Source organism: Belonocnema kinseyi, chromosome 5, assembly GCF_010883055.1.
Source record: "Belonocnema kinseyi isolate 2016_QV_RU_SX_M_011 chromosome 5, B_treatae_v1, whole genome shotgun sequence".
NCBI classification, from domain to species: Eukaryota; Metazoa; Arthropoda; class Insecta; order Hymenoptera; family Cynipidae; genus Belonocnema; species Belonocnema kinseyi.
In genome coordinates, this window is record NC_046661.1 from 127,122,564 (window position 1) to 127,136,927 (window position 14,364).

A 14,364-nucleotide genomic window follows, 5' to 3' on the forward strand; every position below is an offset into this window, starting at 1 on the left:
TTTTAACTTATATGTTTTAGAAGAAATTTTGTGTTTCTTGAATAAAAGCGCGACTGTTTGGTAAAGAATTCAACTATTTTCTTCAAAAGTGACAGTTTTTGGTTAGAAATTATACTGCTTTGTTGAAAATTAAACTATTTCGTAAAAAATTTACTTTTTATTAAGAATTTATTTTTTGTTTTGTAAAAAATAAAAATTTTGTTTTAATTAAATATCTTGATGTTGAAAAGAGAACTAAAATCTTTTCTGAATGAAAGTTTAACTAAAAAAAATGGTTGTTTTTTATTAAAAATTCATCTGTTTAAATACAAATTTACAATTACTTGCACACAATTAAAAATGAAACTATTTATCAGAAAATTCAAAAATTATTTTAAAAATAACCCCTTTTGATTAAAAAATGCGTATTTTCAGATTTAAAACTAAACTTTTTTCGTACAAACTTATTTTTTGTTAAAAAAAAATATTTTGATTTAGAATCAACTGGAATCTTTTTTGGATAAAAATGTTACTACTTTTTGAAATTTTCTTTTACATTAGAATTTATCTGTTTTGAGTAACTTTATATTTTTTAAATAAAAATGCAACTATTTGGTAGAGAATTCATCAATTTTGTTAAAAAGTCATTTTTTTATTGGAATTTCAATTTTTTCGTAGTAACTTATTTCTTGTTAAAAAATTCATATTATGATCGCGAAAAGTAAGCAGAAATCTTTTTTTAAATAGAAATTTAACTATTTTTTTAAACGTATCATTTTTATTTAAAAATTCATCAAGGAATCTGTATTATCATAAGAGAATAACAAAAATTCTTAACGTCTTTTCAGACTAGATAGAGCTATAATTTAAAATTATTTTAAATTGATTTTTTTTCTGAAAAAGATTTACCATGGCCGATAAATTTACTCAATTTATTGATAAAAAGATGGTTTTTAGTTGAATCAATAAAAGGTGATGAATAATTTGTTATTTTAAATGCAATTTTTATTAATAAATATCCATTTCAGGTATTTTTTATTGAATAAATCAAGTTTTTTGTATTAGATCGATTACATATTCCTTAAAAATAAAACCTTAGTATAATATTCGGCCACTACATAAACATTAATAAATGTTTAAACTACCTTAATAAACAAATTCATTATCTAGCTATTTCTGGAGGTACAAACTTCACTTTTTCGATTTGATTAACTGTAAATAACTAACTTTTAAATTTTTAAGAATATTTTGATAACAATAAACAATTAATTATTGTCTTTTATTATTTTGATTATTATTTCATTATTTTTATGTTATGTATTTGTAAATAAAATAGAGTTTTTTATGGAATTAACAGCCCTTTATTTAGCAAAGATTTTGTACTATAAATAGATAATATTTGATAATTTTTAACCAAATTTAATTAAAAAATACATTGTTTAACAATTTTTTAGCATTTAAACTTGTTTTGATTGTGTTTAATCAACTGTTCATAACACAGTTTTTAACTTTTTTTATAGTTCGATAACGATTCACTATTTTTATTTTTATTAAAGTGTAGTAAACAAATTTTTCTTAAAATTAGTTTGATTTTATTATAATATCGCCTTCTCTGAAATATTTGTAAAAATCTTATATTACATGCAGCGTATGGCTACGTTAATTAAATTTTCAATAAAAATAAAAATAGATGATCGTTATCGAATTACTAAAAAAAATTTATAAGATTTGTTATTAACAGTTGATTATTCACACAAAAAAAAACAAGTTTAAATGCTAAAAAGTAGCCAAATAATGCATTTGTTAATTAAGTTTGGTTAAAATATCATCGAATGTTATCGATTCAATAAAAAATCATTTCTAAATAACTGGCTATTAATTTTGTAAAAAAGGTAATTTATTTATAAATACATCAAACGATGAAACTTTGTTTTAAAAATTGTTGTTTACAATGATAAATTGTTTACTGTCATCGAAATGTTCTTAAATTCTCTAGTTAGTTATTTACAGTTAATTTTATCCAAAAAATCAAGTTTTCACCTCAAGAAATAGCCAAATAATGCATTTGTTAATTAAGGTACTTTAAAAACTTAATAATTTTTATTGGTGGCCGAATATTATACTAAGGTTTTATTTTGAAGGAATATGTAAACTAATCCATAGAAAAAACTTTATTTATTCCATCAAAAATACCTGATATGGATATTTGTTAATAAAAATTGCATTTAAAATAAGAAAATATTCATAAACTTTTATTAATTCAACTAAAAAAATTCTTGTTCATAAATTGTTAAAATTTAGTGCGAATTAAGTGACGAAGCGCCGCCAATTCCCACGAAACCATTTTCATTCACTTTTTTGTTTATAAAAAATTCAAAATGTTTTTTTTAACATTTGCATGGCTATTTTACATTTTTTTTAAAAGTGGCTTTTCTTTTTCTAGGTATTCTTGATTGAATCAAAGCATTTTTCAAAAACCGCTAGACTTTAAAACTCAACTTTTTTCACTTTTGTTATTAAATAAACAGAAATTTAAAACTCGGCCGTGAGAGTTTGATGTGAAATTTTATTAGCTTTTATCTAAAAAGAAGTTAAAATCGGATAATAAATGTCTTCTGAAAATCAATTTGTCCACGAACGTTTTTTTTTGCCCCAATGTTTCATGCGAATCGAACCACAGAACTTCCAATTGCTGGTCAGGTGCTTTTTTCTTAAAATTAATTTAAAAAAGAATTTTAATTCATAACTCCATCTAGTCCGAAAACACGGTAAGAATTTCTGATATTTTTTTATGATAATACGAATTGCTTGAAAATTTTTACTTGTAAAACCTGGAATAATAATTCCTGTTTTTGTGACAAAGTACTCTTCTTTTGATCTCTCTAGTAGCTTAATGGAAAGCAACCGAACGGCAATCAAAAATTATGTTTTTCGATTCCCATCGGACTTATAACAACTGGTATAAAATTCGTGTATTTGTGAAAAAGGATTCTTCTTTGATTTCTCTAGTAGCTTAATGGGAAAGCTCTGGCACAGAAATCGGAAGTTCTGTCCTTCATTTCCCAGATGACCGAAAGGATAAAATCTTTTTTCAGAAAAAAAATTACATTTTTTTTTAATTCATAGCTCCATCTAGTCTGAAAATACGTTAAGAATTTCTGTTAATCTCTGATAATAATACAGATGACTTGAAAAATTTGACTTGTAACACATGGCATAATAAATTGTGTAGTTCTGAAAAAGGGTTCTTTCTGTCTCTCCAGTAGCTTAATGGGAAGGCACCAGAACCGAAAATCGGAAGCCCTATTATTCATTTCCCAGCGGAGCAAAAGAAGAAGATCATTTTTCATTATTTAAAAAAAAGTCAATCAATTTTAATAATAAATTCATCTAGTCTGAAAAGACGTTAACGATATCTGTTATTCCCTGATGATAATACAGATTATTTGAAAAATTTTAATACGTAAGACCTTGCATAATAATTCGTGTATTTGTGAAAAAGTATTTTTCTTTCGGTCTCTCTAGTAGCTTAATGGGAAACCACCCTAAGAGCAATCGGAATCAAATTTTTTTAGTTCACAGCTCCTTCTAGTCTGTAAATACGTGAAGCTCATCGTAGCTCGCTCTTTTTGAGGTCTACCAACCCCTATAAATTCATCCAATTATTATTAAAAAACAATACACTAAAAAATTGAATCAGAAAAGCTCTTGCCACAGAAATGAGTCGGAAGAATTAAAATGAAAAACTCATTCCACTTTTGATATTGTTGATCTGCTCTTGAATGGAATCAGCAGTTAATCAGCAGTGACGGTTTGTGATCGAGATTGGTCGTAATTTGACATGTCCGATTTAGATCTAGTAGATAGATAGGTCCTTGGTGAAAGGTCCCGTTTGGATTGAGCCGCGAATTGAATGGGGTTGTTTCGCGCATGCGGTGCGGTCAATACAAGTGCACACGTGCCACTACGCGTACTCGTAAAACCGTGAAAACATCGCGAAACGTCAATTCGCATTTCTCTCTGTCCGATGGCGTGGGACGAGGTATGGAGTTTAGAAAGACCCCATACCCATATATACGAGCCAGCACTCACTTACTCGCTACAGTTTTCATTTCCTGCTGTGCGAGTGGCTACCATCGAGTAATTTTAGGATTAAAGTGCGTCTATACTGTCTCAGGATTCTATTTTATTTTTTATTATATTTTTTATTCGAATTTTTTTATTCCCAAATTAATCGATGTGTAGATTTTTAATTATAATTAGCGTTCCTGCTTCATCCGTTACACGTTCAAACAATTCAAATAATTTATTAACTTAAACGATCAACTATTCGGTGTAAAATTTTACTATTTGGTTATTTATTTAACGCTTATTTTTTCTAATTAAAAATTTAAATATTCTGTTGAAAAATTATATTTTGTTTAATTATTAAAAAATTATCATTTTTAGTTAGAAATTCGTATTTAAAAAAAAAAAAAATCGTCCTTTTTGGGTTGAAAATTTAACTCTTTTGGTTGGAAAATTCATCTCTTATCTACAGTTTCCGTTCCCTCTTGTGCGAGTGGCAACCATCGAGTAATTTTAGGATTAAAGTGCCTCTATAGAGTCTCAATATTCTATTTTAATTCATTTTGTTTTTATTTAATTTTTTCTTCGAATGTTTTTTTTACCTAAGAATTCATACCTAAGAATTCAACAATTTCTTAAAAATTTATCCTTTTGTCTAATTAATAAAAAATGATTTTTAATTAAAATTCGTATATTTCATAAATGAAAAAACATCCTTTTTAGGTTGAAAGTTCAAATATTTTGGTGGAAAATGCAACAACTTGATCCAAAATTCACTTTTTTATGAAAGATTTCACTTTTTGGTTTGAAAATTCATCTCTTTTGGTAGAAATTTAATCTTTTTTGGTTACAAATTTCACTATTCGGTTTAAAATTGAACAATTTGGTTATTTATTTAACGTTTATGTTTCTAATTAAAAATTCAACTATTTTGTTGAAAAATGATCTGTTATTTAATTATTGAAAAATTATTATTTTTGTAGAAAATCTGTATCTAAAAAGAAAAGAAAAGTCGTTCTTTTTGGTAGAAACTTCAAGTACTTGATTCAAAATTGACTTTTTCCGTAAAAAATTCGCCTTCTTTGTTGGAAAATTCAACTCTTTTGGTAGAAATTTCATCATTCTTGGTTAAAAGTTCAACTAATCGGTTTAAAATTTCACTATTTGGTTATTTGCTTAACGTCTATTTTTATAATTAAAAATTCAACTAAATCGTCCTTTTTGGGATAGAAATTTAACTATTTTGATGATTTTAGGATTAAAGTGCGTCTATACTGTCTTAGGATTCTATTTTATATTAAGTGTTTTTTATTTTATTTTTCATTTTATTTGTTATTAGAATTTTTTCCTTCACAAATTAAGCGATGTAAACATTTTATAAATTTTTATTTATAATTAACGCTCCGCGCTTGACCTGTTAAACGTTTAAACAATTCGAGTTATTTACTAATTTAACCATTTTTAACATTTCACCTGTCAAAAAGTTTAGTTTGTTAAACTTTTGATTGTTCCAACTTATTTTTCTAGCTTGGAACTAACAGTAGAAATAAAATAATTTTATTTTAAAAATATCATTTTTACTTGAACAATTCAACTGTTTTGGTGAAAAATCTTCTCCTTGATTTAGAAAATTAACTATTTTGGTAGAAAATTCTAGTACTGGATACAAAATTTACTTATTTGGTCAAAAGTTTTATTTTTTTTTCAAAAAATATTAAGTTTTTGGAAAAAATGTCATCGTGCTGGGTTGAAAATTCAACTATTCGAATAAAAATTAAATATTTGGTTATTTGCATTACATTTATTTTTCATAGTTTAAAATTTAAATATTTTTATGAAAATTTATATTTTTTCTAAGCAATAAAAAAAAATTAGTTGGAAATTCGTATATTCTTTAAATGAAAATTCGTCCTTTTTGGATTAAAAACTGAACCTTTTTGGTTGGAAAATTCATTTCTTTTGGTAGAAATTTCATCTTTCTTGCTTACAAATTCAAATATTTAGTTGAAAATTTAACTATGTGTTTATTTATTTAACATTTATTTTTTCAAATTAAAAATTCAACTATTCGTTAAAAATTGATCTTTCGTTTGATTATTAAAAAAAACATCATTTTTATTTAAAATTTCCTTTTTTAAAATTAAAAATGGTCTTCAGGTTCAAAATTTCACTATTTTGGTAGAAAATTTAACTATTTGATTCAAAATTCACTTTTTCGTAAAAAAATTTGCCTTTTTTCTTGGAGAATTCATCTTTTTTGGTAGAAACTTCATCTTTCTTGTTCAAAAATTCAACTATTCAGTTTAAAATTTAACGATTTGGCTATTTATGTACACCTTTATTTATTATGATTAAAAATCAGCTATTTCTTTGAAAATGTATCTTTTTTTTAATTATTAAAAAATGATCATTTTTAGTTGAAATTTCGTATCTTTGTTTTTTAAATAAAGAATCGTACTTCTTCGGTTAAAAATTTCAATATTTTGTTAGAACATTCAACGACTCGATTCAAAACTCACTTTTTTTGGTAAATAATTCGACATTTTTGTTGGAAAATTCAGATCTTTTGATTGAAATTTCATCTTTCTTGGTTAAAAATGAAATTATTCGGTTGAAAACTTAACTATTTGGTTATTTGTTTTACGTTTATTTTTTCTAATTAAAAATTCAACTATTTTATTGAAAATTTATCTTTTGATTAATATTTAAACAATTCTCATTTTTTGTTGAAAGTTAGTATTAAAAAATTGGAAAATCGTTCTTTTTGGATTGAAAGTTCAACCATTTTCGTTAAAAATTCGCCTTCTTTTTTGAAAAATTCAACTCATTTGGTATAAGTTGTATCTTTCTTGATTAAAAATTATACTATTCAGTTTAAAATTTAACGATTTGGTTATTTATTTACACGTTTATTTTTTATAATGAAAAATTCAGCTATTTCTTTGAAAATTTATCTTTTTTTAATTATTGAAAAATTATCATTTTTAGTTAAAAATTCGTATTTAAAAAAAACATAAAAATTGTAAATTGTGTTAGAAAATTAAAGTACTTTATTCAAAATTCACTTTTTTCGTAAAAACTTCGCCTTCCTTTTTGGAAAATTTATGTCTTTAGGAACAAATTTCATTTTTATTTTTTAAAAATTGCACTATTCGTTTTAAAATGTAACTATTTGGTTTTTTGTTTAAAGTTCATATTTTATAATTAAAAATTTAACTATTTCATTGAAAATTTAACTTTTGATTAATAATTAAACAATTATCATTTTTTATTGAAAACTAGTATTGAAAAAAATGAAAAATCCTCCTTTTCGGATTGAAAATTCAACTATTTTCGTAAAAAATTGAACTAATTGTTTAAAAATTCTACTATTTCGATGAAAATTGATCTTTTGTCTAATTATTACAAAATTCTTATTTTTCATTGAAAATTATTATTTAAAGAAAATAAAAAATCGATTTTTATGGTAGAAGATTCAAGTGCTTCATTCAAAATTCACTTGTTTTTGAAAGATTTGACTTTTTCCTTCGGGAAATTCATCTCTTTTGATAAAGATTTTAGTTTTTTTTTACTTCAACTATTTCGATGAAAATTGAACTTTCGTCTAATTATTACAAAATTACCATTTTTCGTTGAAAATTCCTATGCAAAAAAATTGGAAAATCGTCCTTTTTTGATTGAGAATTCAACCATTTTTGTAACAAATTCATCTTTCTTAGTTAAAAATTCAACTATTCTGTTTAAAATCTAACTATTTGTTTTTTTTATAACGTTTACTTTTTCTAATCAAAATTCAACTATTTCGTTGACAATTTATATTTTGTTTAATTATTTTAAAAATATCATTAATTTTATTTTTTATTTTATTTTGTATTCGATTTTTTTTACAAATTAGGTGATGTAAGTGTTAAAACAATTCGAGTAATTTACTAATTTAACTGTTTTTCAATTTTTAACCTGTAAAAAATTTTACTTGGTTAAACTTTCGATTTTTCTAACTTTTTATTGTTGCATTAAACTAATAGTGGAAATAAAAAAATGTATTTAAAAATTATCATTTTTACTTGGAAAATTCAACTTTTTTGGTGAAAAATCGTGTCTCTTCGTTTAGCAATTCAGTTAATTCAGTTAGGAATTTAAACTTTTGGTTTAAAATTATTATATTTTGCTAAAAAAATTATTTGTTTGTCAGAAAATTATTCTTCTTGGTTTAAAAATTGATATTTTTACTTGAAAATTGAACTTTTTGGTTAAAAATTCATCTATTCTGTTTCAAGAGCAATATTTTCCCCGAAAAGGTTAGGAAATTAAAATGTTTCAAATTGAATTTTATATTGTATCTACATTAACTTTATTAAAAACATTTTGTTTGAACTGTTTTAAAAATATTTTGGCCGCTCAAGCCTGTTACTAAAAAAGTTAAAAAATTGTTTTTAGTTTAGTTTTGCAAATTAGGGGTGGGGGTCGATATATGAAAAGTTTTTTTTTTAATAAAAAAATTAAGTGAAAAACGATGGAAAGTTCAACAGATATAGATGAAGAAGTCGATCGTGAATTATTTGTTATTCTTGTTACACTTGGACTTTTTCTCTTGGGTAATATTTTGTTCTTACTTGGCTCTTAAATTTAAAAAAATATAGTAATTTTTCAATTTATTCGAAATAAGTCTATAATGGTTCAAGTTTGTTGAAAATGTTGAAAAAGTGTAGTATTCAATCTCTTATTATTAATTTGATTAATGATTATGTTTCACAGCATAATAACACACACGTAATAAGATTTATGAAAAATTTGATATCAATCTAATGTTTTAAGGCTCATTTTATACTTTAAAAAACTCTCTTACAAAGCTGTTTGACACGTTTTTATTTAACGAATTTTATTAAGGAAAAATATTGATTTTAAGAATTACAATTTTATCATTCATACCTAAATATGAATTAATAAGTTTAATATATTAAATTATTAACAAATTGATAATATTAATATGTTTTACTTAAGAATTCTGATATTTTGTAAAAAATTCGACATTTTTTTCTTGATAATTAATTATTTTAAATGAAAATATAAACATTTATTTTGATCAAAATTGATATTTTTCATTAAAAATTGATCTTTTCTAGATGACTATTTAAATATTAGGCTGAAAATTCATCTATTTTTATGTAAAATGGCCTATTTTGGTAAAAAATTAATCTTCCTACTTGAAAATTCATCTTGTTCGGTTGAAAGTATAACTATTTTGTTCAAAATTAATCTCTTGGTTAGGGATTCAAATATTTGGTTCACGATGTGTCTTTTTTGCTTAAAAAATAAAAATATTGATTTAGATTTGAAGCGCTTTTTAAAATAGGCATTTTTTTATTTAAAATCTATCACTTTAGTTATTAATTCAGATTTTTCAGTTTAAAATATAACTGTTTTGTAGAAAATTTTATCTTTTTGGCTTGAAAATTCAAAAATTAATATTTTTGGTAAAAAATTTAGCTATTTTGTTAAAAATGATTATATTTTTTCTTAAAACTATTTGGTAAAAAATTAAAATAATTATTGAAAAATTATCATTTCGAGTGAAAAATGCAATTATTTGAGAAAATTGGTAACAAATTTGGCTTTCTTGTTAGATTAGTATTCTTGATTGAAAATTCTTTTTTGTGGCATTGAATTTAACTTTTAGATTCAAAATTAATATTTGTGGTTAAAAATACTTTGCTAAAAATTAAGCTACTTTGTTAACAAAAATATTAAGCTTTACCCCTTTTTCTGAAAATTTTGTTGTTGTTGAAAGTATAGCTATTTTATTTTTGGTTGCAAATTGATGCTTTTCAGTTAAAAATTCAACTATTTGTTTGGAAATTTATCTTTTTTAGTTCGAAATTCAATTATTTAATTGAAAACTATTTTTTTTATAATTCGTCCTTTTCGGTAAAAAATCTATCTTCTAGTTTAAAAAGCCTTTTTTCGACTAAAATTAAATTATTTGTAGATTATACAAACACTTGGTTAAACAATGTCTTTATTGATTGAATTCAACCGGTTAAAAATATTGCGTTGTTATTTAAATTAATATTTTAGTCGGAAAATTTGACGATTTTATTATTAGTTCAGAAAGTACTTTTCTGTTGAAAATTTAAACATTTTGGTTCAAAACTTATCTATTTAGTTGAAAATTTAACAATTTTGTTTACAATTCTTTTTTTTTTCATTTAATTTTAGTGGACGAAATCAAGATCCAGAATTCGTCTTCTTGGACCATTTGAAATTAAAGAAAAATTTTTATTTAAATTTTCAAATGTTTTAATTCTTAAGCACTTCATTTAGAATAATTAACCATTTTTACTTTTCTTCAATAAAATTTTTTCCGTTTGAAACAATTAATTTGTTTAATTTTCAAATAAAGATATAACACTTTCAAAATAGTATGCATATTGAAAATTAAAAATTAAAACCAAGGTTACTATGAATCCAATGTTTATAATTTCACAATTATGGGTCTTTTAATTCGAAATTTCATTTTTTGGAGAGAGTTTGAAATGTTCAATATTTAGAAAGATTTTAAAAAAATTCAATTTTAAATGCCAGTTCTAAACTATTTTTATTTTTAAGGCTTGAATTTGAGAAACTATGCTATTATTCTTATAGTTAAAATTTAACAATTTTTTATAATTTCAACCTTTGAAATTTAATAATTCTAATAACTTAAACAATAATATAATCTCTAACTAGAAAATTAAAAAATTAATGAACTTAAACGTTAAAAATTGAACAATTCCAAATTTTCGTTTAAAAATGGAAGGACTAAATTAGAATCTTGAAACAAAGTCGCTGAAAATAATTTTTTTTTCAAATTGTACATCCAGCTTTAAAAAATTTGTTAATTTTAATCTAAAATGCAAAATAAAAAATAAAAAAATCAAGGATGAATGATTTTCCAAATACATTCATTTTCAAAAAAGTTAGAGAAACAAGAACAAACTGATCTGACATATCCGAAAGTGTTATTAGCGTATTCTAACTATTAAAAAAAAATCCAGAACCTGTTCAAAAATGATTAAAAATAGGGTTTCTAGCCTATTTAGACGTAAATAAGTCATTAAAACCTCTTCCTCCTATCTTTCCCCTCTTCTGCACTTCTTTAATTCCGCTCTCCAGCCCTACCTCCCCACCACAAACTTCAAGCCTCGCTTCCCCTCCCTCCCTCAACTTTTTCCCTATTTACTTCCCGCTCACCACATTTTTCATCCCTTCATCTACCCCTCATTTTCCTCAATACCTATATTCCCTAATTTTCCCTCACTTTCCCTAGATACGCTCCACTCCCTTCCCTGAATTCCCTGAGTTGTGAGCTGTGAGTTGCGAGTTGTGAGTTGTAAGCTGTGAGTTGTGAGTCAGAAAAATAATCCTAACATATCCGACTTTGTTTGAACTTCTTCAGAACTTCTCAAGCGATGGGAAATTTTGGAGGAAAGGCGAAAACTGGCCTAATTCAAGGATGCCGGGGATTTTTGTCCTTTTTGACCCTGCTACTACTTTTCATTGAACTCAGTGAAGGAAGACAAGGATGGGGAGTATCAAAGGGAACACAATTTGGTCGTGCCCCTCTTCTCGAAAGATACGCATGGAGTTCAATTGATTTTGCATATCCGCACGAGGATAGCCGACAATTGGCTATCCAGAAGGGTGATTTCGTTCCGGAAAATTCACTTCCGGTCGGTATAGAAATTTGGAGGAACAAGCTTTTCGTGACGATTCCCAGATGGCGAAATGGTGAGTCACTAAACGTATCCAAAACTGAATTTAATTGTTTTCAAAAAATAGTCGCTCACTATTCTGAACATGTTCCAAGTGGTCGAAACTTATTTGAATAAATTTTGATTTTTTCATTGAACTATTTTTTTTATATAAAAAAATGTGAAATTAGCGAGTAAGAATGAATCCTATAATTTTTTGCATCTCACATAAATCTTGCATAAATGAATCTGTCCTGTAAATTTTTGAACTTGTTCGAAACTGTCGGAAAATGGTTTGAACCTGTCCGATGGTGGTTTGAACTTGTCATAACATTATTTTAACCCGCAGAAAATCTGGTACTAACCAGTCCGAATGAATCCTGATTTCTTTAGATTTAAATTTCTTAATTGAAAAAAATTTTTTACAAAAAAGATGACTTCGTCGAAATAGTTAAATTTTGAAGAAAATAAACTAGCATTCAACGAAACTGTTAAATTCTCAACCTGAAAAGATAAATTTTGTACTAACAAGATTTTTATGCTGAAAGATTCATGTTAAACAAAATTAATAAATTTTTGACAAAATAGTTAAATTTGAAAAGAAAGGTTTTAGACAACAAATTTAACCGATTAAACGAACTTACCTGAAGTGAAGTTCAATCGGGATTATATGAGTGGTCTCGTTCGAATAGATCATAACGTGGTCACATCCATCTGCTCATTCTGATCACAGTTTTTAAAGCTAAATTTCAAAAGAGAGTACTTTTGGCGCTTATCCACTGAGGTGGCGCCATCTACTTCCTATGTCATTTATTTGAAAACTTAAACTCGCAATGTTTAGGGTTTATTTTATAGAATAAAATACGGGAAGGGGGGGAATGATCTATTCGAACGAGACGACTCATATAATCCCGATTGAACTTCACTTAAGGTAAGTTCGTTTAATCGGTTAATTATATTTCGTCGTCTCGTTCTCCTAGATCATAACGTAGATGTTTAAAGCACAACATTGCGATTTCTTTAAAAGAACTCTTCATATTCTTTTTTAAAATGACGTGAAAAAAGAAATTAGGAACATAGGAGACTGTTGACGAACATAATACATGTCAAGTAAACGAAGTATTTCTAAAGACTTACATAACTGTCTATCTAACTCCGTAAAATAGCTTGCGCATATTTTGCCTTATCATTTATAGGTTCATTATAAAATATCGCAAACGCTGACAATTTATTTGGCTAGCCAGCAGTCTGGCGTATGAGATCTATATTAAGCCCTTGACGATTAGCAGTTGATGTAGACGTGTGTCTTGTGCTATGAGGCTTAAACAAGGAAGTGTCTATACCGCTTCTGTTTAACGTAACTTTCAACCAACGCGCTAAATATTGTGTGGTTGCAGCCCTAAACGGCTTTCTACATGTTAGAAACAATTCATCTACAGAATTCCTGAAATTTGACGTTCGATTGATATAAACCTGCAAGGTCGACGCTGCACAAAGCGGTGGTTGATCCTTAAAAAACGGAATAACAAGGCAGGGTTGGGCTTTATTAACTTTAGAAGTCTTAATACGTTGAGGTATCTTAATTTGAATCAAATCGTTTGAAAAAACGATATTACTTAAGAATATTTTTCACAGCGTTTGAACTCTTTGGGAGGTAACTAGAGCTAATGACATTAATAACTTTTGAGTAAGCAATCGAATGGAGATATTTTTGTTCGAATACAGGGTATTGAGATATTCAAGGACTGTATGAGGTTCCCAAGTGCATTCGTGACGCGGCTTTTGTGGTTTCGCGACAGAGACACCTTTAAAAAATCTCTTTACAAGGGGCTCACCCCCAATCTCCGCGGTCAACACGAGAGACACAGCAATCTGTAAGAATTGAGAGTGCCATACGTCGCTAAATGTTCGTAAACATTAGATCAAAAATCTAGGACTCCCGACACACTAGCCTCAAAAGGTGAGTTATTGAGTCCTTCGCAATGATCCCACCATAGCCTGAATGGCTTCTCATATTGCTTCATAGTTCCCTCAGATAGAGAGTCTATCATCAGAGGTATTGCGGCATCTGGAAATCCTCTTCTTCGAAATCCTTGCCCGACAAACTGCCGACCACCAGGATAAGATTGTTGGCTAGAGGATGGACCTTCCTGAAAGGACAAGTCAATCAGTCTATCTGGGGACCAAATTGAAGAGGTTTATCGACTAGCAATTCTAGGAACAAAGGATACAAAGCTTGGATAGGCCAGAAAAGAACAACTAAAACACCCTCAGCTCGATCTTAAATAATTTTTCTTAAAACTTTTAAAATCAAAGAAAATCGGAGAAAGGCATAAAAGAAAAAAGTTGACCACGATACAGTGAACGCATCAACTGCCATTGATTCAAGATCTTTGAACGAGGAAATAAATTTCTGGAATTTTTTATTGATATTTGTTGCGAATAAGTCAATGTAGAATCTTCCAAACTTTTTCTGAATGGAGATAAATATCCCTTGATTCAATTCCCATTCTGTCTCTAGAGGTAGGATGCGTGACTCGCTATCAGCAATTGAATTATCTTTGGACTTTATGTAAGAAGCAAAGAT

The 14,364-nt window shown here is 26.5% G+C and overlaps 1 protein-coding gene across 2 annotated transcripts in view; it reads left to right on the forward strand.

Annotated features, from left to right (window-relative positions):
- Positions 1–4,060: 4,060 nt before the first annotated feature.
- Positions 4,061–14,364, forward strand: part of LOC117173275 (protein yellow-like) — a 46,996-nt gene continuing 36,692 nt past the window's right edge. The window contains exons 1-2 of one of the 2 annotated variants that reach the window (XM_033361749.1): positions 4,061–4,136; positions 11,483–11,814. In XM_033361749.1, coding sequence (XP_033217640.1) covers positions 11,496–11,814 — 319 coding nt within the window. In that variant the 5' untranslated portion in view covers positions 4,061–4,136; positions 11,483–11,495. Of the gene's footprint in view, positions 4,137–4,539; positions 4,572–11,482; positions 11,815–14,364 lie in introns of those variants that run through there. The other variant, XM_033361750.1, reaches the window with a different exon arrangement.